The 24685-nt window shown below is 29.5% G+C and overlaps 3 protein-coding genes across 3 annotated transcripts in view; 2 read left to right on the plus strand and 1 right to left on the minus strand.

Annotated features, from left to right (window-relative positions):
- Positions 1–24484, plus strand: part of LOC114166290 (patatin-17-like) — a 37185-nt gene extending 12701 nt beyond the window's left edge. Inside the window, exons 4-7 of the mRNA XM_028051003.1 lie at positions 23164–23334; positions 23430–23672; positions 23900–24069; positions 24226–24484. Coding sequence (XP_027906804.1) covers positions 23164–23334; positions 23430–23672; positions 23900–24069; positions 24226–24373 — 732 coding nt within the window. The 3' untranslated portion in view covers positions 24374–24484. The remainder of the gene's footprint in view (positions 1–23163; positions 23335–23429; positions 23673–23899; positions 24070–24225) is intronic.
- Positions 3343–4069, plus strand: LOC114166298 (patatin-1-Kuras 2-like). The gene is made up of 2 exons (XM_028051013.1): positions 3343–3545; positions 3647–4069. The coding sequence occupies exons 1-2, from the start codon at positions 3366–3368 to the stop codon at positions 3869–3871; spliced, it is 405 nt and encodes a 134-aa protein (XP_027906814.1). The 5' UTR covers positions 3343–3365; the 3' UTR covers positions 3872–4069.
- Positions 16277–18277, minus strand: LOC114166293 (patatin-2-Kuras 4-like). The gene is made up of 7 exons (XM_028051007.1): positions 18068–18277; positions 17788–17972; positions 17518–17671; positions 17292–17438; positions 16929–17180; positions 16685–16857; positions 16277–16593 (listed from the first exon to the last, which is right to left on the minus strand). The coding sequence occupies exons 1-7, from the start codon at positions 18245–18247 to the stop codon at positions 16455–16457; spliced, it is 1230 nt and encodes a 409-aa protein (XP_027906808.1). The 5' UTR covers positions 18248–18277; the 3' UTR covers positions 16277–16454.
- Positions 24485–24685: the final 201 nt, after the last annotated feature.

The following is a 24685-nucleotide window of genomic DNA, read 5'->3' on the forward strand; positions in this document are numbered from 1 at the left end:
AGAGATTGATTCACATGCTACATTTCGATTGGTGGAAATATTTTAAGACATTGTTTTTATTTTATGCATTCATATTCATGCCCTTAAACATGTGTTTCATAAGACATAATAGAAATGGGATAAATTTAGATTGACTGAAACATAAACTTAGATTGATATATATATATATATATATATATATATATATATATATATATATATATATATATATATATATATATATATATATATATATATATATATATATATATTATATCAAGTTGTCTCTAAAAGTTTATATGTTATTTTAATATTTTATTTAATTTTTTTTATGAAGTATATAAATTAGTTATGATATACTTAAGTTATGAATCATTTTAATGAAAGTATGTTATATATTGTCTCTTTGATGTTCCAGTCAGAGATGACAATTAAATTCGTACCTTTGGGTATCATCCAAACTCATCTCTGTTTTAACGGAAAATCTTCATATTGGCTGGGTATGAATATAGGTATGGATAAGACCCGAAGTTTTCAACTGAGAATGGGAATGAGGATGAATATATATATATATATATATATATATATATATATATATATATATATATAAAATATAATATATATTGTCAATTGCTTCAGTTTTAGATCCAAAGTACAAGATGGACATGTTAAAATATTATTTTTATAAATTGTATGGTATTGATTTGATCTAAAACTTAATAGTATTTGTCAAATGTTCAATAATTTGGTTTTGGAATATCAATAAAAAAAAAATGAAACTTTTTATAAATCTACATTGTTAGGGTTGGAAATGGTTGTTGATAATGATGGGAATGGATTTTTAGAGATTATTTTAACGTCACCCAATATGATGTCAGGATTTAGACAAATGTCAAAAATCGAAAATATTGGACGTTAAAAGTTTTTTTTTAGTGTCCATGTCCTTACACATTTGGGCATAAGACAAATGAAAAGGGATGAACTTATTTATATATATATATATATATATATATATATATATATATATATATATATATATATATATATATATATATATATATATATATATATATATATATATATATATATATATATATATATACTGAATGGAAAACTAATTATTATCTAATTGATAAGGTTCACCTAACTGATTATAATCAATTAAAAAAAAATATAGAAATTGAACATTTTGTGCATGTTGGATATATATTCTCATTATTATCTTCCCCTGCAAATATAAATTCGGGAACTAAATAGGGCACGTGACTGTGCTTTAAAATTAGCATCCTATCTGTACTTATCTTCTTGAAGGATTAAATGCAAAACCTTTTACCTAACTCACATAGTTTAATTAATAATTGAGTGTATGTTATAGAGTAGGTTACACGCAATTCTCATTTTTTTTCTTTAAGATATAATTTTTTTATTATTTTAAAGTGAAAATATATTTAATTCTATGATTAAATATGTTTTTGATCTTTTAATTTTGAGTGAAAATTGGAATTAGTCCTTTTTAAAAGTTTGAAGCAATTTAGTTTTCTATTTTTATAAATGTGTGAATTTATTCCTTTTAACTAAATTTTATTAAATTTATTTGATGTTTCAAATGTGTTTTATTATAGTATTTGAGTTGCTTGCACCATTTGACACATTTTCTCTTTAATGTTAGCTGAAAATTTTCTTTTCAAAAGAAGAAATATATTGAATAGGGACAATGAATTGTCTCAACCCATACATAAAGTAATATATACAAAAAGAAAGCAAATGACAACAGTAACTCTCCCTCTCTAAATGATGCTGCAAAAAAATTTATCATTACAACAACTCTATTGAAGACTAAACTTTAAATTTTTGTTCATTTTCTATAACAATCCCAAAAACATCTATTCAAAAAATTCTACATGCATATCTATACTCGAATCAAACATATATAGTCTATTATTTTCATAGTAGACTTTGTGATCTACGTTGGATCATCCAAAAAATCCTACAACCATGCAAAAGACACAACCAAGAATCCCATAAGAAAAAAGTCACAACATCACACAAAATAATACACATAAAGACATATAATTATTATACTCACTCATTTCACTTTTCAAAGCATGCCTAAAAGAGCAATGTTAGTTGAACGTTAACAAAAAAATACATTTGAAACATCAAATAAACTTAACAAAATTTATTATTATCTTTAAAATTTATTTTAATATGAGCCTATATTTGAGATTATTGTGACATTGAATTAACCTAAGTTTTCTGTTGGAGATTCAATACGAAATTATGTATTATCTTCAAGATTTTTTGTGAAAAAATTGTACTTTTTTAGTAATTTATATAAGAGAAGACAATACTAATAATTTATACATATTTAATATTGAATTGTTCGGTTTGACGGTTTAAGAAGATTAATTCGAAATACTGACAAAATTTCCTGAAATTTTATATATGTTGTTTAAAATTGACATGTACTAATAAACTGAAAAAAGTGAATCGTCTTGAATAGAATAGGATCAAACCTTAAATATAAAAGTGAGGTGATCATTCATTTAAAAATTATTGAAATTGTGTAAACAATTTATGGTAATAACCGATGCCAAATACCTTTTTTGATTTAAACTAACTTAATTTTTAATGGCATTTGGACTCGGATGTAGTAATATAACATAGACTAAATGCCCTTTCTGATTTATAATAAAACTTAATTTTTAAAGGTATTTGGTCTCGATTTTAGTAATAACCAAGATCAACTACCTTTTTTATTTAAGAGTTTATTTAATTATAAAGGTATTATGCTTCGGTCATTAGTAGAACGAAAACATTACGTTGAATATGCCTCGTTTGAGAAATTGAAGCTCAATGTTAAAAATAACCATAGTTAAAACCCTTTCTAGCACTAGAAAAAAAAAACTTCTTAAGTATTATCTACTATATTTTAAATTAAAAAAAAATTAACAGTTACATTTGAATGATTTATTAAAGTGATGAAACTAAACAAAAATGAATTGGTTTTCTTCCAATAAACTTGAAAAGTTTGTTCATTATTTAAGCTTTCTCTTTTCATATTTCTAAAACACAAACACCACGTACATTTTACTTTTAATTTTTTTATTGGCAAACACTTCCCCTATATCTTTCCACCAATAGGGTCATGTGCACCTTCTTTTGTCTCATTTATGCTTTATAAACACACAATTTATATTTTATAATCTAGGGAAAACGTTTTAGGCATTCTTCATTAAAATACATATAATACAAGTGGACAACATTTGTTTAATCATGGTACATGCATGTATCCTACAAAAAAAGTTTATAAATACCCTTCACATTTGAGCACAAAACACACAATTCTCTCTGAAATAATTCTATAGTACCTTGTGAAGCAATTAATGGCTCATTTGGTTTTCTTTGCTTTGCTATTTGCTGGGCAAGTGATTGGTGGATTCAGTACCCAAAGGCTCCCTCCACCCCAAAATAGAGACATCATAACTGTTCTGAGCGTTGATGGTGGTGGTATCAAGGGGATTCTTCCAACAACAGTTCTTGATTTCTTAGATCAGGCTCTTAAGGTTCACTCTTACATTATTGTTAATACTATGCATGTGTATTGAAATGGAATGAATGAATTATGAATGTTCATGAGGTTAACTTGAACTTAGTTGAGTTGCAGGAAAAGGATCCAAATGCAGATTTAGCACATTACTTTGATGTGATAGCAGGAACTAGCACTGGTGGACTCATAACAGCCATGTTAGCCTCCCCAAGTCCTGATGATCCTACTCGTGGTTACTTTACTCCTGCACAAATTGTAGACTTCTACCAACAAGAAGGCCCTCATATATTCGATGAATCTTGGTATAATAAGAGTAGAATTATGTTAGGAATTCAAGTGTGAGTCTAAGTCCCACATTGATCAGAAATGAGAAAGTAGAGCACTATATAAGAATAAAGACCCATAAACCCATTGCCTTAAGGTTTTGGGTTGAAAGTGGTGTCAATATCTTATGTGGTTAGGCTTAAGTCTCATTGATGTTTGTTCTCCCTAGTGAAACCCCCTCCTTGTAAAACCTAACACATTAATATTCTCAGAACATCATCAATATTAACAATTAACAGCAACTAATTATAACATGTTTTCCTTTGTTTTTGTGATGATGAAACAACCGACACGCAGTCCTGGAGACGGTCCCAAATTCGATGGGGTGTATTTCCATAACATTACTCGTCAACTGTTGAACGATACACGACTTAATCAAACATTGACCAATGTTGTCATCCCAGCTTTCGACATCAAGACACAAAAGCCGGTTATATTCTCAAACTATAAGGTTAGCACCGTATCCATATGTTTCTTCATACATTAAAATCCAAACACCAATTAATATAATGTTTCGGGGATGCAGATTGAGAATGCTCCGTACTTAAATGCCTTGATGTCGGATATAACCATATCGACTTCAGCTGCACCCACTCAGCTACCACCTTACTATTTTGTGAACGATGGTGTCGAGTTCAATATGGCTGATGGTGGTATAGAAGCTGGGAATCCGGTAAATTAATTTAATCATTGATTACAAATATCATAAAATCTCATGTGAATTACGATGCATGGATATACATATATTCAAAAATAATTAACGATGTCAAGTTTTTTTTTTAATTAGACACAAACAGCAGTGAGCGAAGTGCTAAAACATCATCATGAATATTCCGAAATCTTAGTGTTATCTGTGGGAACTGGAAAAGTGAAAGTTAATGAGAGCTTTGATGTTGAGATAGCTGCCAATTGGTCATACAAAGATTGGGTTAATAATGCATCACAATTCTTTCTTCGTTCTTCTACAACCATGACTCAATACTACCTAGAATCACTCATCGTAGGCTCTCCACCTAGCCATACATACCTTCGAATTCAGGTATATATATGTATATATATGTTTCTTCTCTTCTTCTTTTTTTTGTGGGTAATAGGTTTTCGTTTTTCTTAAGGATTATTTATAGTGTTGGATTATATATTGATGAATCATGTCATGAATTGCAGGAATACGACTTGAATCCTGATTTCTCCAATCCATTTAATGCTACACAAGCAAACATGGACGGTCTTGAAGAAACCTGAAAACAACTGTTAAAAAAAATGCTTTAAGGATGAATTTGGATACTTTTGATAAAGAAGAACTTGGGCTAACAAATGCTCAGGCTCTTTGCAGGTAAAAAAAAATGAATTAATACCTTCCAATTTACTGAACTACTAATTTTTGCTGGTTTTGAGGAGAATGGTTTTGTGTATTTTTATGAAGGATTGCTGATATTTTGTACCGAGAAAGACAACATCGTCTGAAACGGAAATCTATGGAAAAGGAAGGAAGACCATTTGTTGAAACCCTTAGGGTTCTTTCTGACAAAACTCAAGCAAATGGGGCATTCCTCATCAGCCTTCTTACTTAATTAATGTCAATTGTATGACCTTGTTTCACTATTGTTGGAATATCTAGAATAAGCAAGGCGTGTGAGTTCTATGTAACTCTTTTAGCTACCAACCATCTCAGAATAAAAAAAGCTTCACTCCATCAAAGTTCAATGCAACTCTTAATGAAAGAACCATGACTGTAATAAGCGTCAATGTATAATATTATTCTCAACGCACGTCACTTCTTTTTTCCTTTGTGTTTTGAAACTACCATAGCTAGAAATTCGTTTTTCACATCAAGATATTGATATTGTGTGAGTTGAAAAGGAATCATTAATTGTAAAATAAAAAGTTAGACAAAATTTAAATTTCCAAAAGAACCAAAATGTTTTTACTAGTTAGCTATTGATATATGTTTTTACAAGGCTGAAGTAATACCTCGTAAAGATAAAAAAGATTTCTCAATGGATTCCTCTCCTATAAGTGGTAGTCGTCCTCTAAATTCTCGTTCTTCTATAAGCCAAAGTATGGCAAGGTACCTGCAAAAGATATTTCAATACTCAAGTAAGGGAGAACTTTTCTTTCAAGTAAAATCTCTAGGATTAGCAATAAATGATCAAAATGAGTCTAATTACCTCAGGTGTATTTATAGTAAATTTCTAAGGATCATTGGCTGACATTCTACCGTCTTATGTGGATTCTAACTTGGTTAAAGGCTTGGACCCAGCTATGGGTTTTATGGGCCTAATGTTGGAGGCCCAATTGCTTGGAAGTATGTTCAATCTTTAGCAAATTCTTCTAAGTTATGTCTGAGGAAGGGTTTCATACTTACTCGTTTGCTTACAAATTTGCTTTTGGTCGAGTGTCCTACAATTTGGTTACTTATTTTTGGAGTTTGTGTTCACAATTATTTACTTTTACTGAAAATAAAAAGAATAAATAGAAGATATTATTTGATATTGTGATTAACAATATCTAACAATATTTTAATAATATCAAACAATATCTAACACTCCCCTTCAAGCTGGAGCATACAAATCGTATGTGTCAAGCTTGTTACAAATATAATCAATTCTAGGCCCCTGTAAAGACTTAGTAAAAATATTTGTTAACTGATCACTTGAGTTAACAAACTCAGTCTTGATGTCTCCAGACATGACCTTTTTCCGAATGAAATGACAATCAATCTCAATGTGTTTGGTTCTCTCATGAAAGACAAGATTAGAGCTAATATGAATAGCAGCTTAATTGTCACACACAAGTGTCATTTGAGTAACATCTCCAAATTGTAACTCTTTAAGCAATTGCTTGAGCCAAACAAGCTCACAGGCAGCTGAGGCCATAACTCTATATTCTGCTTCTACATTGGATCTTGCTACAACACTTTGTTTCTTACTTTTTCACGAAATCAAGTTACCACCAATGGAGACACAATACCCAGATGTAGATCTTCTATCAGAAGGAGATCCAGCCTAATCAGCATCTGAATAGCAAACAACTCTTGTATGGTTATTAGAACCATATAACAATCCTTTTCCAAGGGATCTTTTAATATACTTCAAGATACGAATGACTGCATTCTAATGATCTTCACATGGGAAATTAAGAAATTGGCTTACCACATGACTGCAAAGGAAATATTAGGACGAGTAACAGTAAGATAATTTAATTTTCCAATTAATCTTCTATACTGCTCAGGATCAAATATAGACTCCCCCTGATTTGGTAGAAGTTTAGTATTGGGATCCATGGGTGTATCAACAGACTTTGAACTCACCAACCCAGTTTCCTCCAGAATATCCATGGCATACTTTCTTTGAGATATAACAATACCATCATTGGACTGTGCCACCTCAATACCCAAGAAATATCTGAGTTTGCCAAGATCTTTGGTCTGAAAATGGTGACAGAGATGTTGTTTCAACTTAGAGATGCCATGGTTGTTACTCCCTGTAAGAACGATGTCATCAACATATACTATCAAGTAAACACATCCAGCACTCGAGTGTTGATAAAAGACAGAATGATATGCTTCACACCGAGTCATACCAAATTGCTGAACGAACTTTCCAAACTAGGTCCTAGGAGATTGTTTTAGGCCATATAGTGATTTGCAAAGACGACATACCATCCAGAAGACTCCCCCTGAGCAACAAACCTAGGAGGTTGCTCCATATAGATTTCATCTTGCAAATCACCATTAAGGAAAACATTTTTAACATCCAGTTGATAAAGAAACCATTGTTGAAGAACAACCATGGTGATAAATAAACGAATAGAAGCCATCTTTGCCATGGGATAAAAGTATCGCTACAATCCAACCCAAAAATTTGAGTATAAACTTTGGCCACAAGACGAGCTTTGAGGCGATCAATAGTACTATCAGGTTCAACTTTGATAGAAAACACCCACCTGCAATTTATTTTTAATGTTTTATATAAAATTATTATAATCTTATTTTATTTTATTTTCCATTCATTAAGTTATTTTATCTTCTTTACTCCATTTATCCCATTTTATTTATTAATGAATATAAGTTTACTTTGTACATCAACTTAATAATATTATAATATCATCATCCACTAATATAATGTTATATATATATATATATATATATATATATTAAAAAAATGTGTACATAGACACTATCACATGCAGTATTAAATATCAATAAAATAATCAGTCAATTTGATAATTAATAAATCGTCCATATATTATATGTGACAGATCTTTGAAAGAAGTACAGTTTATGAAACATGGTTCTTGATCGGAAGGGAATATGCCTTATCAATATACTGAGGTGAGTAAAATGTATTCAGCTGTACTCTATTTTAATATTTTAAATATAATATTTACTACCCATTTGACCTATTTTTCAGCCAAATGATCTGACGGAAAAATTATAACTAAGATGAGTAATATCAACAAAATAGAAAAAACTGTATTATGTAACACATGTACAACTTTTTCTGTTCTATTTATTGTAAAATTATTTATTTACGTTTACTTATATGATACATGTATATTGAATATAGTTATATTTTAAGAAAATAACGATTTTCAGTTTAGTAGTTTGGTTCTTTAAAAAATGTGTTTTGTCTTTATATTTAATAAAATGTAAAATATTAGTTTTCAACAAAACTTAAACACGCATAATTTTGAAGATTGTTTAGTGACTAAATATAGGGGTTAAGCAGAGGTGGGTAGATGTTATAATTTGTCAATTATTAACATATTTTTTATATTTGTCATATATCTTATATCTCGAATGTTTTCATAATTTTTAAAAATTTTAACATTTAATATTATAATATTTGATTCCTAATATTTCATATGTAATATGACTTTTAAAATTTTATAATTTTACATCTCAACTAAATCTGCATCAAATTCTCAAGTTTAAAATACGAATTTAAGGAAATATTTTATATATATATATATGATAATAATAATAATAATAATTATTATTAATATATGTATATAATAATTAAAATATTGATAAAATTAAGTATGTACATAATAATTAATAATAATTAAAATATTTTTAATTTTTTTACTCATCTAATAATCATTTAATTTTATCTTTATTATCAAGGATATTTTAGTAATTTTCAAATTTTATCTATTAAAACTTTTTTTAATTTATTACATCACTCAAATTACTCACTAACTTTCATAAAATTCATCTCTAATTCACTCACTTTACACTTTAAATCTACTTAAAAAAAATACACATATTCATTCACTCATATTCACCAAAATTCATTCTTACACTCTCTTCCAAATTCATCTTCTTATGAGAAAACAACAAAAGAAAATGTAAATCTTAGATACCTAATTTTGTGATGTATTAGAAAAAAATAAAAATTATTTTGTGCTGAACTGATCATATATATATATATATATATATATATATATATATATATATATATATATATTGATTTTATCGTTGTTCTTCCATTATAAGGCTTAAGATTGGTATAAGAAAAAGAGAAGTGATAAGATAATGTAGTGGTTATATGAAATAAAAGAGAAAAAAAAAAGTAATGTTTTCTCCTACTGATAATTTAAAGAAATAAAATTAATTTTATAAATTTAAAAAATAAAATAAAAGAGGTCGTGAGTTCATAAAAATTAATAACATTCACCTATGGAAAATGTAAAATAAAAAGACGATACTAGCGGACTCTCTTTCCAAAATACCACTCTACCTTCCACGCTACTCCATTAGGGTTAAGTGCACATGCAGAATTAAATATGAATAAAATAATTAGGTGAGTTTGATAATTAATAAATGGTGCATATATTATATATGATTCTAATCTTTGAAAGAATTACAGTGTCCTTCTGTATCTAACAACATCCATCGAAGAAAAGTGTTTTAACACTTGCGTTAGATACAAGTTTACCCTATTTTAATATTCACAATCTAATATATTTTTCAGCCAAATAATCCGACGGAAAAATTATACCTAAGATGAGTAATGTCCATAAAACAAAAGTGTATTATGTAACACATATATAATTTTTTTCTGTTCCATGTTCTATTTATCTTAAAAATTATTTATATTCAGGAGTCGTTCAAGAATAAAGCAAATAAAAAATAGATAAAATATAGATAAATCCAACAGGGTTCTACAAGTTGTAGCATTAGTTTTTTGGGTTTATCTTCAATATTCTAATGAGCTATGTTCTTTTTTGTTTCTTTGACGAGAAACATGTTACTTTGTTGACTTGTCCTTTCTTTTATTGAAATACTCCAAAGCTTAGATTGTAATACTCAAAGGACAATATATATGTCATGCCATGATTGATGATATAATGTATACTTAGTATGAATCAATACTCTGCTGACTTCACGAAGAAGTTAATACTAGGGTCAATACTTATTTGCATTATGGTGTATACATACATCAAATATCGGAATGTATAAAAATTATTTATAGGTGTTGAAAACGAAAAAAAGTAGTGTATCTATTTTCGGGTTTAATTATGAAGTCTTTTTTAAGCACATGAACTTAAAGGTAACAATTAGGTATTGGTGCTCTATTGACCTCGTGAAATAGTTAATACAAGGGTTAACACTTATTTGCATTGTGATTCACACAAATACTGGAATGTGTAAAAATTATTTGTAAATTGACAAAAGGAGAAGTTATGGATCTATTTTGAAGTACACTCAATGAAATGTCGAATGAAACACACAATTATTCTTTGTAAATAAAACATTGTTTCAAGACACAACACCTATCTGATGAAGACAAACATTGCTTTAAGGATGTTAGGTGCACCATACCACTTCCTTAATTTGGGATCCCCTGATAATCAAAAGAGAATAAGGCAATAAAAATAGGAAAAAGAAAATGTTGGGAACAAGGTTTGGCAAAATAGTCTCAAATTGTCTATTCCCGCACTAAAGGTCATGCAAGCCCCGACAAAGCCTCTAGCGATGAGCAATGACCTTGGACAGTGACAAGGCGCCCAATCGTGGATCCTAATGCTGGTGCCGTTTGGCCTTGCGTGAAGATCGGCAAGGAGGTGGGAGACACGATGACCCCGACGACGGCCTTCGTTATGAATCATATTGACGACGATAACTCCAATCGACTAGAGGCAAGCGGTGGTGAGACCCAATCGTTCACCATCGACATCAAAACCCTAAATTGTCACCATTGTCCATCGAAGGGGTAATGACCATTTCGTCGTGACAGATGATTCAATTTGCGAAAAGGATCATGCAAGCCATTGTTGGGGTTTCTATGTTCTGTTTGGGTGAATGCAAAGAAGGGAGAAGTTGATTGTGAGATGATCTTTAAACAAGGAAAGTTAGATGTTGAGCAAGTATTTTGTATGGCCCAACTAAAAGCTTGAGAATGGATAAAACACAGATTCCCTCATGTTACATTCTCTTATTCAGATCGGTATCAATGTCCACTAAAATTTATAAATAATATTCCTAGAATGTATAAATAATAAGTTCTGGCCGAAAGTTAAGACGTGCGAGCCTGTGACAGAGGTCGATCCAGGTCAATTGTCAAGATGAACAAGTTAGGACCGATTGTCGAGACATAACTTAATAATATATTCAAAAAATAATATGTTTTTCATGTTTAAATAAAAAACTCATAAATTGATCTTGATCTACATGATTTTTGCATTTTTTTAACCATGTGAACTTTTGTAATTAAGATCTTTTTGACCCTATAAACATTTTGACCCCAACTCACACGGACCAAGAATCGAGTCATATTGATGATTATAGTCATAAGTACATAAATACACATTATATGTCAAATTACCATAAATTCTTATATCATTCATTTTATTTTTCTCAGATATTTTTATTGTTTTGCTCGAAGAATCACTCAAAGTAGGCACATGCTAAGCACACATAATCTCATGCATCACAACATCAATTTCTTTTATATGAGCAAAGAATTAAATTAAATTAAAGAGAGCACTTAAGGAGTATTCTAACCCTTATACAAACAATCATGAACAAAATGATAGTCTTACATAGCTTTACATGTCCAACAAAATATAATTTTTAACCCGAACCAAACCCACATGTACTATTTTTGTGACTCTCAATCATAGATTTGCATCTCCAACAGATAGAATTTTCAACCAAAACTTGATTTACAATCATAAAGGGAGAACAATATGTAAGCATCCTTTTATTTAAGCTTAATACTTCCTTCAGAACCAGCTCAACCACGTTTTAATTGCTGTCATAGTAACCTTGCGCTGCAGCAGGTCACTAATTCTAGCCTTTAATCAATTTTTTATGATCAATTATATATGTATACAAAGAATGTATAATTAATCAACATCATCCTAATATGAATTTGGATTAAAAATGTATTAGAAACATTTTTATTATACAGACATGATTATATATTAAATACTCAGTAGTCAACCTAAAAAAATCAAGAAAGAATCCGTAATCCATAGATATAAATAAACATGTATAAAAAAAGTATACATCACATAATCGATAATGACATATTGTCCTTTGAGTATTACAATCTAAGCTTTGGAGTATTACAATAAAAGAAAGGACAAGCCAACAAAGCAACATGTATGCGTGTTTCTCGTTAAAGAAACTAAAAAGAACACAGCTTATATTAGAATATTGAAGATAAACCCAAAAAACTAATGCTACAACTTGTAGAACCCTGTTGGATTTATCTATATTTTAATGGATGGTTGGTGTTGTTATATTTTTTATTCTTTGATAGTGATGCCAAAAGCAATTATTTGTCCACCTTGCGCATTTATTCTGTATTTTATATTCCATGCATTTATACATGTGTTTCATCAATATATGATTTTAATAGGGATATATTTATAAGAATGACATATCTCAGTTTGTCATCTACTACAAAGAAAATAAAAAATAGAAAAAAATATGCATGAATGATACATACTCTACAATCACTATCTTTCCTTATTTATGAGTATATCATCTACCTACCTCTGCTTAACTCCTATATTTATTTAGTCACTAAACAGTATTCAAAATTATGCGTTTTAACGTTTTGTCACAAACTAATATTAATATAAAGACAAAACATATTTTTTAAAGAACTAAACTGAAAATCATTATTTTCTTAAAATATAATACAAAAAGACGAATTTGGATTCTATGTTAAAGTTTTTTACTGTTCTATGTCTTAATAATACACATTGATTATCACTAATTTTAATGTTTTAAAATACATTAAAAAAATATTTAAAATATCAACACAATGTATTTTTAATGTTCAAAAAAAAAAAAAATCAATATCTGGATTCCAGACAAACACGAGATCCATAATGAAAGATCATTGAAGGAACGGGAAAGTTTGGAACTTCATGTACTTATATCATCTAAGTAAATGTAAACAGGGCCTCGGCTCGAGAGTCTAGAAATCTAAAGAACATAGGGGTGGCAATGCGGGTTGGCTTGGCCCGTTTATGTTCCGCCCGCATAAGACCTGCACAATGCGGGCTGGCCCGCCTAGCCCCGCATACTTTATGCAGGCCGAAAACACTAGCCCGCCCAGCATACCACTTGGCTAGTGAGCTGACCCACTTTTTTTTTAATTTTTTTTATTTTTATGATAAAACTTTCAATGTTTAAAAATTGAGAAACTTTAAGAAGTTCACAAAATTAAGTAAAGACTTTGGGAAATTAGATGATAAATTGATAATTCAACATTTTCATCATATTCATACTATGACATACACAATGTTTTCCTTAAAATTTAGCACATTAAGAATTACATAATACTTGTCTTTTCCAATTATACAAGAATTTGAAACGTGAATGCAAGAGTCCATAAAAGAAGTAATTAATATACACAAGTGCAAGTTTTTTTTTATTAATTTTATGCGGGCTTGTAGGCCGGTCCGCGCGGGCCGTGGGCCTATGCGGACCTGTGGGCTCACTACCCTGGCCCACCCCGCATTTTTTTTGCGGACCTGCGGGCTGGACCGACGGGCCAGGCCCTAATTGCCACCCCTAAAAAAAACCCTAAAATATATGATTTTTTATTTAAATTTAATTTTCAATTTTTTTTATACAAAATTATTATAATTAATTTCATTTAATCCTGCTGAAGATAATAATAAGATTAATCAATATAATTTTTAGACATTTTTTACTTTAAATAATTTTTTATTATTTTAATTTTGAAAAGTTAATTTCGACTGAAGTAATTGATATTAAAATTGTTAATATTGTTTTAAAATTTATATATTAATTTATAAAAGAATTTATTCTTTTTATATTATTAAGAATATCAATTGATTTATTATTTTGTAAACTTATAATTTTTCTTAAACATTTTTCTTTTAAAAATGTACAAATTTAGTGACTGTAATTTTATAATACTAAATAAAAAATAAAAAGTATTTTATATATTTTAAATTGTTCAAATTTATTTTGGAGTGTGATACCGAAAAACAAAATTGGACAAAAGAAACATATTTATAATTCTAATACAAATCCAAAACAAAATGAAAACAACAATACCTTAATACAACAATGATTAACTTAAGGCATAGAGGGGTCTTTTTAAACAATGTTAGTTGTGTTATGTGCGGTGAGCAGGACGAGACCATCAACCATCTTCTGATTACTTGTAAAGTGACTACCAACATATGGAATATGTGTAACAAATGGACCGGGAACTTAGGGGGTAAGCCATAACCAAATTCAAGCATATTTTGAGCATTTTCATCTTTTAGAGCTTGACCTCAAAGGTAATATGTTATGGAAAGGGGTGTGGATCGCTATAGTATGGACATTATGGAATCATAGGAACAATATTGTTTTTAGGAATGGTGTAAGACCTTGAAGAGATCTTTAGTTTGGCCCAAGTGAAGGTATGAGCATGGTTGAAAAATAAAATGAAAAATGTAAATTTTTCATTTTCTGATTGTTGCCTATGTCCCATTCTATGTTTAAGGTCCATAGCTTAGAAACTCTTTATCCTTTTTGCTTTAATGAGCTAGGGGCAATAATAGACTACTTGTATATGGTTTTATAACTTTTAGCTTATACTTTGCGGTCTAGAATGCTTGGTTGTTTTCCTTGCAGATGTAGGCTTGAGCTCTCTATATGGATTAATTACTTTATTCTATGGTTGGATGAGCTCTTTGTAGAGTAGTTGTAGGGAGAGGACTACCTGGAAATTCATTGGGACCACTTTCTTCACTTGCATTTCAATATGCAAGAGGAGTGGTTATAACTTGTGACAAGCCGATATTTTTTGCTTGAGGGCTGAGTATAACATAATTGAGTAAAAGAATACCCTCATGTACTCACTTTACCTATATGTACTGGATAATATTCTTAATCCTTTGTGAAAATCTACAAGAAGATGGAAAAATGTTCTTGGTAGCTAAAACTATATGATATACTTGTTGGTTTTGTAATTGATGAACTAGTTATTTTCTGTGTAAAAGGGTTAAAGCACCCCAAATGCTTTATTATTAATATATCATTTATTTGTCGATCAAAAGAAATAAAAAAATAAAGATAATTAATCATTCTCTTTCTCGTAAACAAAATTATAATTTACTACATAAATGTTTTAACTCATTTATTATAATTTTTAGTACTAATAAAAAATAACATACATTAATAATAATTTAATTAAATTTTATATTTAAACATAAACTTAAAAATAATTTTATAATTAATTTAATAAATCTATATTAGTAAAAAAAAATTTGAGGTCTAATAGAGCAATATTAGTAAAAAGATTTTGATACATTTTTTTTTCTTAATGTCTAAAATGAGTGCTTTATCTGTGATGTGTAAATAATAATTTTACGATAAATAGAACAGAAAAAATTATTCATGTGTTACATAATTCACTTTTTTTTTTTTTTTGGATATTACTCATCTTAGGTATAATTTTTTCGTCGGATTATTTGGCTGAAAAATAGGTAAAATGGGTAGTAAAATATTAGATTGTGAATATTAAAATAGGGTAAACTTGTATCTAACGCAAGTGTTAAAACACTTTTCTTCGATGGATGTTGTTAGATACAGAAGGACACTGTACTTCTTTCAAAGATCTGTCTCATATAATATATGCACCATTTATTAATTATCAAATTCACCTAATTATTTTCTTCATATTTAATACTGCATATGAACTATTGGGAGGTATTAAATCATGTTAGAAACTATATATATCAAGCTAATTTTGGTTCTTGTGGGAATTTTAATTTTGTCTAATTTTCAATTTTGCAATGATTCCTTTTCAACTGATACAATCAATATCTTGATGTGAAAAACAAATTTCACATTATGGTAGTTTTAAATCGCAAAGGAAAAAGAAACAAAGAAGTCACGTGCGTTGAGAATAATAGTATACATTGACGCTTATTACAGTCATGGTTCTTTCATTAAGAGTTGCATTGAACTTTGATGGAGTGAAGCTTTCCTTATTCTGAGATGGTTGGTAGCTAAAAGAGTTACATAGAACTCACACGCGTTGCTTATTCTAGATATTCCAACAATAGTGAATAAAGGACAGAAGAGAGTTAATACAAGGTCATACAATTGACATTAGTTAAAAAGGTTCCTTATGAGTGCTTGAGTTTTGTCAGAAAGAACCCTAAGAGTTTCAACAAATGGTCTTCCTTCCTTTTCCATAGATTTTCGTTTCAGACGATATTGTCTTTCTCCGTACAAAATTTCAGCAAACCTTCATAAAAATACACAAAACCATTCCCCTCAAAACCAGCAAAAATTAACAGTCGAGTAAATTGAAAGGTAATTAATTCATTTTTTTTCACCTGTCAAGAACCTGAGCATTTGTTAGCCCCCCAAGTTCTTCTTGATCAAAAGTATCCAAATTCATCCTTAAAGCCTTTTTTTTTAACAGTTGTTTTCCGGTTTCGTCAAGACCGTCCATGCTTGCTTGTGTAACATTAAATGGATTGGAGAAATCAGGATTCAAGTCGTATTCCTGCAATTCATCATCAAAATATAATCCAACACTGTAAATAATTCTTAAGAAAAACGAAAACCTATATATACCTGAATTCGAAGGTATGGCTGGCCAGGTGGGTAAGGTTCGAAGAGTGATTCAAGGTAGTATTCAGTCATGGTGGTAGAAGAACGAAGAAAGAATTGTGATGCATTATTAACCCAATCTTTGTATGACCAATTGGCAGCTATCTCAACATCAAAGCTCTCATTAACTTTCACTTTTCCAGTTCCCAAAGATAACACTAAGATTTCGGAATATTCACCATGTTGTTGTAGCACTTCGCTCACTGCTGCTTGTGTCTAATCAAAAGAAACTTCACATCGTTAATTATTTTGAATATATGTATATCCATGCATCGTAATTCAGATGGGTTTTTATCATATTTGTAATCAATGATTAAATCAATTTACCGGATTCCCAGCTGCTATACCACCATCAGCCATATTGAACTCGACGCCATCGTTCACAAAACAGTAAGGTGGTAGAATAGTGGGTGCAGCTGAAGTCGATATGGTTATATCCGACAACAACGCATTTAAGTACGGAGCATCCTCAAGCTGCATCACCCAAACATTATATTAACTCCTCTTTTAATTTTAATGTACGAAGAAATTAATATATGCATACGGTGCTAACCTTATAGTTTGAGAATATAACCGGCTTTTGTGTCTTGATGTCGAAAGCTGGGATGACAACATTGGTCAGTGTTTGATTAAGTCGTGTATCGTTCAACAGATCACGAGTAAGGTTATGGAAATACACCCCATCGAATTCGGGACCATCTCCAGGACTGCGTGTTGGTTGTTTCATTCATGTTAAACACAGAGGAAAACATGTTATCATTAGTTGCAGTTAATCGTTAAAATTGATGATGTTCTGAGAATATTAATTCTACTCTTATGATACCAAGATTCATTGAATATGTGAGGGCCTTCTTGTTGGTAGAAGTCTACAATTTGTGCAGGAGTAAAGGCAGCACGAGTAGGATCATGAGGGCTTGGTGTGGCTAACATAACTGTTATGAGTCCACCGGTGCTAGTTCCTGCTATCACATCAAAATAATGTGCTAAATCTGCATTTGGATCCAAATCCTGCAACTCAACAAAATTCAAGTGAACGTCATAAACATTCATTCATTCATGCCATTTCAATACATATGCATAGTATTAACAAAGTAAGAATGAACCTTAAGAGCCTTATCTAAGTGCTCAAGAACTCTTGCTGGAAGAATCCCCTTGATACCACCGCCATCAATGCTCAGAATACTTAATAGTTTTCCATCGTTAGATGGGGGCAGCTTCTGGGTACTGAATCCACCAATCAGTAGCTCAGCAAAGAGCAAAATAAACCAAACCCAATGAGCCATTAATTGCTTCAGAAGGTATACTATAGAATTTAGTTGAGAGAATTGTGTGTTTTGTGCTCAACCGTGAAGGGTATTTATAAAAATTGTTTGTAGGATACATGCATGTACCATAATTAAAAAAATGTTGTCCACTCCATTCTAGTAGATATATTTTAATGAAGGATGCTAAAACGTTTTCCCGCCATTATAAAATATAAACCGTGTTTAAAAAATATCTCATAAATGAGACAAAAGGTGCACATGACCCTCGGTGGTGGAGAGATATAAGAAAAGTGAATTGGAAGGGATAATGGGATAATTGGTTTGATAATAATTAAACACTACGTTCTCTTATATTAATTTTTAAAACGTACAACTTCTTTGAAAAAAACTTAGAGACCATATATATATAAGTTAGAGAACATACAATATATAACAATCTCAAATAAACAAAATAAAATAATATATGCAAGCATATAATTGATCACATATTTAACATACATAAAATAAATAACATACAAGACAATTATAGGCTCATATTAAAATTAAGTTTTAAAAATAAATTTTGTTAAATTTATTTAATGTTTCAAACATGTTTCTTAACTAATAATGAAGAAAAATATATGAAATAGTTCACACAACTCAAATATCATCATGAAGCACATCTACAACGTCAAATAAACTTAAAAAAGAATTAGTTAAAAGCATTAAATTCAAATATTTCTGAAGATGAAGAATTTAATTGGTTTAGTGTTTCAAAAGAGATTAATTTCAATTTTTACTGAAAGTTAAGAACAAAAACATATTTAACGTTAGAATTAAATATATGTTCACTTTAAAATAAAAGAAAAATTGCATTTTCAAAAAAAGAATTAATTTTGAGCATTGCATGTAACCTACTCTCTAACACATTCTAACTTACCTTTTCTAGCATACACTCAATTATTAATTAAACTATGTGAGGTAGTTAAAAGGTTTTGCATTTAATCCTTCAAGAAGAGAAGTACAGAAACATAGGATGCTAAGTTTTTTTAAGAACTTCTCTTCAATTAATTTCATCTATTTACAATATCATGTAATTCTACTTAAACTGGAAAGAACATGTTTACGCGTTCTTCATTATATATATATATATATATATATATATATATATATATATATATATATATATATATATATATATATATATGTAGAAAGCAAGTTGCAGGGATTATAAACAATGAAGACAACTATGATGCATAAAACATTATTTAAATTTGACTCTCATTAACCTTTGTACTTGCATGCATCTCGAAAAAATGTCCATAAATATTGACAAAAGTTGGTGCCAAATTTTAAAATTTTTAAAAAAATATAACTTCTTAAAAAAAGAAATTTAGAGACAATACATAATTTTCATAATTTTCATATTGAATTTCTAACAGAAAACTAAGACTAATTCAATGTAATAACTATCTCAAAAAAATAAATAAAAACAATATATGTACGTGTATAATTGATCACATATTTAACATACAAAAAATAAACAACAGCTAGAAAATTATAGGCTCATTAAAAATAAATTTTGAAGATAATAATAAATTTTTTAAAAAAATGTTAAGTTTATTTTACGTTTCAAACGTGTTTTTTAGCTAACATTTGACTAACGTTAAAAAAAATGTGTCAAACAGTGTAAACAACTCACATACTATTCTGAAACATATTTGAAACGTTAAATAAACTTTAAAAAATTAGATAAAATAACTAGATTCACACATTTCTAAAGATGAAAAATTAAATTTATTCAAAGTTTCAAAGAAGAATAATTTCAATTTTCACAAAAAATTAAGGAATCAAAAATATATTTAACACAAAAATTAAATATATGTTTACTTTAAAATAAAATAAAAATTACATTTTCAAAAAATAATTAAATTTTTAGAATTGCATGTAACCTACTCTCTAACACATTCTAAATTACATTTTCTAACATACACTCAATTATTAATTAAAATATGTGAGATAGTTAAAAGGTTTTGCATTTAATCCTTCAAGAAGATAAGTACAGATAGGTAGGATGCTAATTTTAAAGCACAGTCACGTGCCCTATTTAGTTCCCGAAATTATATTTGAGGGGAAGATAATAATGACAATATATATCATACATGCACAAAATGTGCAATTTCGATACTTCTTTTTAATTGATTATAATTAGTTAGGTGAATCTCATCAATTTTATACTATTTAGTTTTTAATTCAACACAATCTATCTCTACAATCATGGACTGACTTGTTAATAAATAACATTATTATCACATGCATGTGGGGCAATATATATATATATATATATATATATATATATATATATATATATATATATATATATATATATATATATATATATATATATATATATATATATATGTATGTATGTGTACAAATCTAAGTTTATGTTTCTATCAATCTAAGTTTATCCCTTTTCAATTATGTCATATGCCCCCACATGTTTAAAGACATGGAATATCATTATATATATAAATGTATAATAATAACAAACAATTTTTAAAATATTTGCACCAATCTAAATGTAGCATGTGAATCAATTTATAAAGCTAATATGAATAATATAGATTAAGGTTGACTATGAAGAAGGTTTTCTTTCAAGAATTTCTCTTCAATTAATTTCATCTATTTACAAGGTATCATGTGATTCTAATTACAGTGGACAGAACATGTTTACGCGTTCTTCATTAAAATATATAGAGAGATGTAGAGATTATAAACAATGAAGACAACTATGATGCATAAAACATTATTTAAATCTGACTCTCATTACTTGGAACCTGCGAATGTCCATTAATATTGACAAAATTGGGTGCCAAATTTTAGATGTTATTTTGGGAAGACCAACTCTACAAATCAACCTTATATTTAGTATGATAAGTGCATCACCGATAGTAGTGATAAACAAGTGTATCAAACTAGATAATTTTTATAAGAGTTATAGGGGTTATATGAAATCTAGAGTTAGGTTTATGTGATTTATGCTATTGTGATGTAGACAGGCTCTTGTAAAAGGGTTTAACTAGCCCAAGTGCTTCTTAATTTATTCAATCTTTATTGTAGATAAAAAAAATTAAAGGACGTATAAAATATGTTTTAAATTTAGTAACATAGATTATTTGTTTGATAACATGCAAATGTAATGGATAACAAGATTGTTATGATCCTTGATGACTTTCATATAATGAGGTATAACTATTGAGGAATTCTCGTCCTCGCCACTATTGATGTAGGTAATAACAACAATTCATTTCTATCCAACATATTTTCAATGACAATAATAAAAGTTAATTTCATTCTACATTAATTTCATTATTATTTTATATTAACTACAAAAGTTCACAGTAACTGTCATACGGTTGTTTTTATACGTCGTATCCATTGGAGAACAAAAAAGAAAAATATAAGAACAGTAATCATTTTCATTTTGTAAAACGAAGATAAAACTAACACAGATTTTTCTTGGTTCAAAGGCTAAAGCCAAAACCAAAAGAAATTTTGAGAAAATCAGTTGGTATAACCTTAAGATAATGGACGCTTAACACTTGCATTCACTATCAAGAGATGAACAAGAATTTTACAGAGTTACTCTCCATACTTTAGTTTATATGCATATATTATCAACTTGTTCAATAAGAAATATTTATATTGCTCCACGTGCTTCCTATCATATTATATTTTGTAAAATTTAACCGTTAAATTTGAGTTTTTACTTGAAGTCATTAAATTAGAAAAAGAAAATTTTTCTTATGCTAAACCAGATAACTTTGTACATCAATGTCGGTTCCCGCCTTCAACGTTATTCTAAAATATAAACAGAACATGAATGCTTAAACCAGCTTGTATTAAATAATGGAGACAACACGTTTTACGAATTCTTCATTAAAATATATATAATAGAGTGGACTGGATTTAAAACTCTGCAGCTTGATGAGCAGCACCATTATGATGCATAAAATAACATTTGTTTAATCACGTTACAAGCATGTATCCTACAGAAATATTCTATAAATAGCCTTAACATTTGAGCACAAATCACACAATTGTCTCAACTAGTTCTATACTACCTAGTGAAGCGATTAATGGCTCATTTGGTTTTCTTTGTTTTGCTGTTTGCTGGGCAAGTGATTGGTGGATTCAGTATCCAGAAACTACCTCCATCAGACAATGGAAACACATTAACTGTTCTGAGCATTGATGGTGGTGGTATCAGAGGGATTGTTACAGCAACAGTTCTTGATCACTTAGATCAGGCTCTTAAGGTTCATTCTTATTGTTTATATACTCTGCATATATGTATTGAAATGGCATGAATGGATGAATGTTTATGTGGTTAACTTGAATTTGGTTGAGTTGCAGGGTAAGGATCCAAATGCAGATTTAGCACATTACTTTGATGTGATAGGAGGGAGTGGCACTGGTGCACTCATAACAGCCATGTTAGCCACCCCAAGCCATGATGATCCTAATCGTGGTGCCTTTACTCCTGCACAAATTGTAGACTTCTACAAACAAAATGGTCCTCATGTATTCAATTCATCTAGGTATAATATAATAGCATTGATTTTCTGAGAACATCATCAATATTAACATTTAACAGCAACTAATAATAACATGTGCTTTCCTTTGTGTTTGTGATGATGAAACAACCAACATGCAGACCTGGAGACGGTCCCAAGTACGATGGGGAGTATTTACATAACATAACTCGTGCAGTGTTGAACGATACACGACTTAGTCAAACACTCACCAATGTTGTCATCCCAACTTTCGACATCAAGACACAAAAGCCAGTCATATTCTCAACCTACAAGGTTAGCACCATATGCATATATATTATTTTTATATTTACTGACAAAAAAAAAATAATTAATATAAAAGTTTTGTTGATGCAGGTTGAGAAGTATCCCTACTTCAATGCCTTGTTGTCGGATATATGCATATCGGCTTCAGCAGCACCCACTCTTCTGCCACCTTACTATTTTAAGAATGATGGTGTTGAGTTCAATATGATTAGTGGTGCAGACTTGAGTATGTTTGAAGATAGTCTAGTTGATGGGAATCCGGTAAACTAATTTACCTATTCATTACAATTAAGTTCCATGGATACTTATACCATACATTGTATCAAGTTTAATAATACGAGGTTTAATTTCATCAGACAGGAGCAGCAATGGCTGAAATACTACGATACAATAAGTATTCCAAAATACTTGTATTGTCTTTGGGAACTGGAACACCACAAACTAGGGAGATTTATGATGTTGAAAAGGCTGCCACATGGACACCTCAGAAGTGGATTGTTCCTTTGCTTATTTTTCTCGATCGTGTATCTACCGCCATGGCAGAATACTATGAAGGTTCACTCGCCCAAAAACCTACCTTTAACTACCTTCGAATTCAGGTATATATATTTCTTTTTAGTTAGTCCTCGTGATAGGTTTTCCTCTTTCTGTAACAAAGAAGAAGACAGAGACAGAATAAATAACTTTTTTTTTGTCTTTTCTTACTTGGAGTATGAATATGTTGTATTTTTCAAAGTTATACAAATACTTGCAAGAAATGAAATTATTTATTGGTTAGAATTGTTTATCTGTGTGAATAATTAACTAATCGAGTAATGAATGACAGGAATACAGCTTGGATCTTAGGCACTCTAGCATGACTAATGTTGGAAAACTAAACATGAACTCGCTTGAAACGACTGGGAAAAATCTTTTAAATGAAAAGGTTAAGGAGATAAATTTGGACACTTTCAATATAAAAGAAGGCAATGGAACAAATGCTGCGGCCCTTGACAGGTGAAGAAAAATGAACAAAATTATTTTAATTTACTCAATTATTAATTTTAGTTAAGTTTCCTTGGTTATACATCAATTTATGCTACATTTTTAGGTTCAGCTATATATAACATCTAATTCTAATTTTGTGGGGAATTTTTTTCTGTTGTTATGAAGCATTGCTGATATTTTGTTTGGAGAAAGACAGCATCGTCTGAAACAAAAATCTATGGAAAAAGGAGGAAGACCATTTCATGAAACTCTTAGGGTTCCTTCAGACAAAACTGAAGCAAATTGGGCATTTCAAAAGAGTAAAGTTATGTAATCTCATTTGTATGAGTTTGTAGTAGTTATCCATGCTTGTTGTACTCTCTATAGAATAAGGTTGAAGGCATATATAATATAAATATATTTGAGTTCTGTGCAAGAACCATGAATAATTAATATACCAACCATCTATTTTGAAAACAAGGTTATAACTCTATTTCAGTTCTTCTAATTAAGAAGTTATTGAGTTTTTTTTATTCCTTTATCTTTTCAAGATAAACACAATTCACTCTTATAAATCACCTTCTCAATTAACATAAATGACAATGAGATGCCTAATTCACTGGTTCGCAAATTTATCTTCATATAT

This window comes from Vigna unguiculata, chromosome 10 (assembly GCF_004118075.2).
Source record: "Vigna unguiculata cultivar IT97K-499-35 chromosome 10, ASM411807v1, whole genome shotgun sequence".
NCBI lineage: Eukaryota > Viridiplantae > Streptophyta > Magnoliopsida > Fabales > Fabaceae > Vigna > Vigna unguiculata.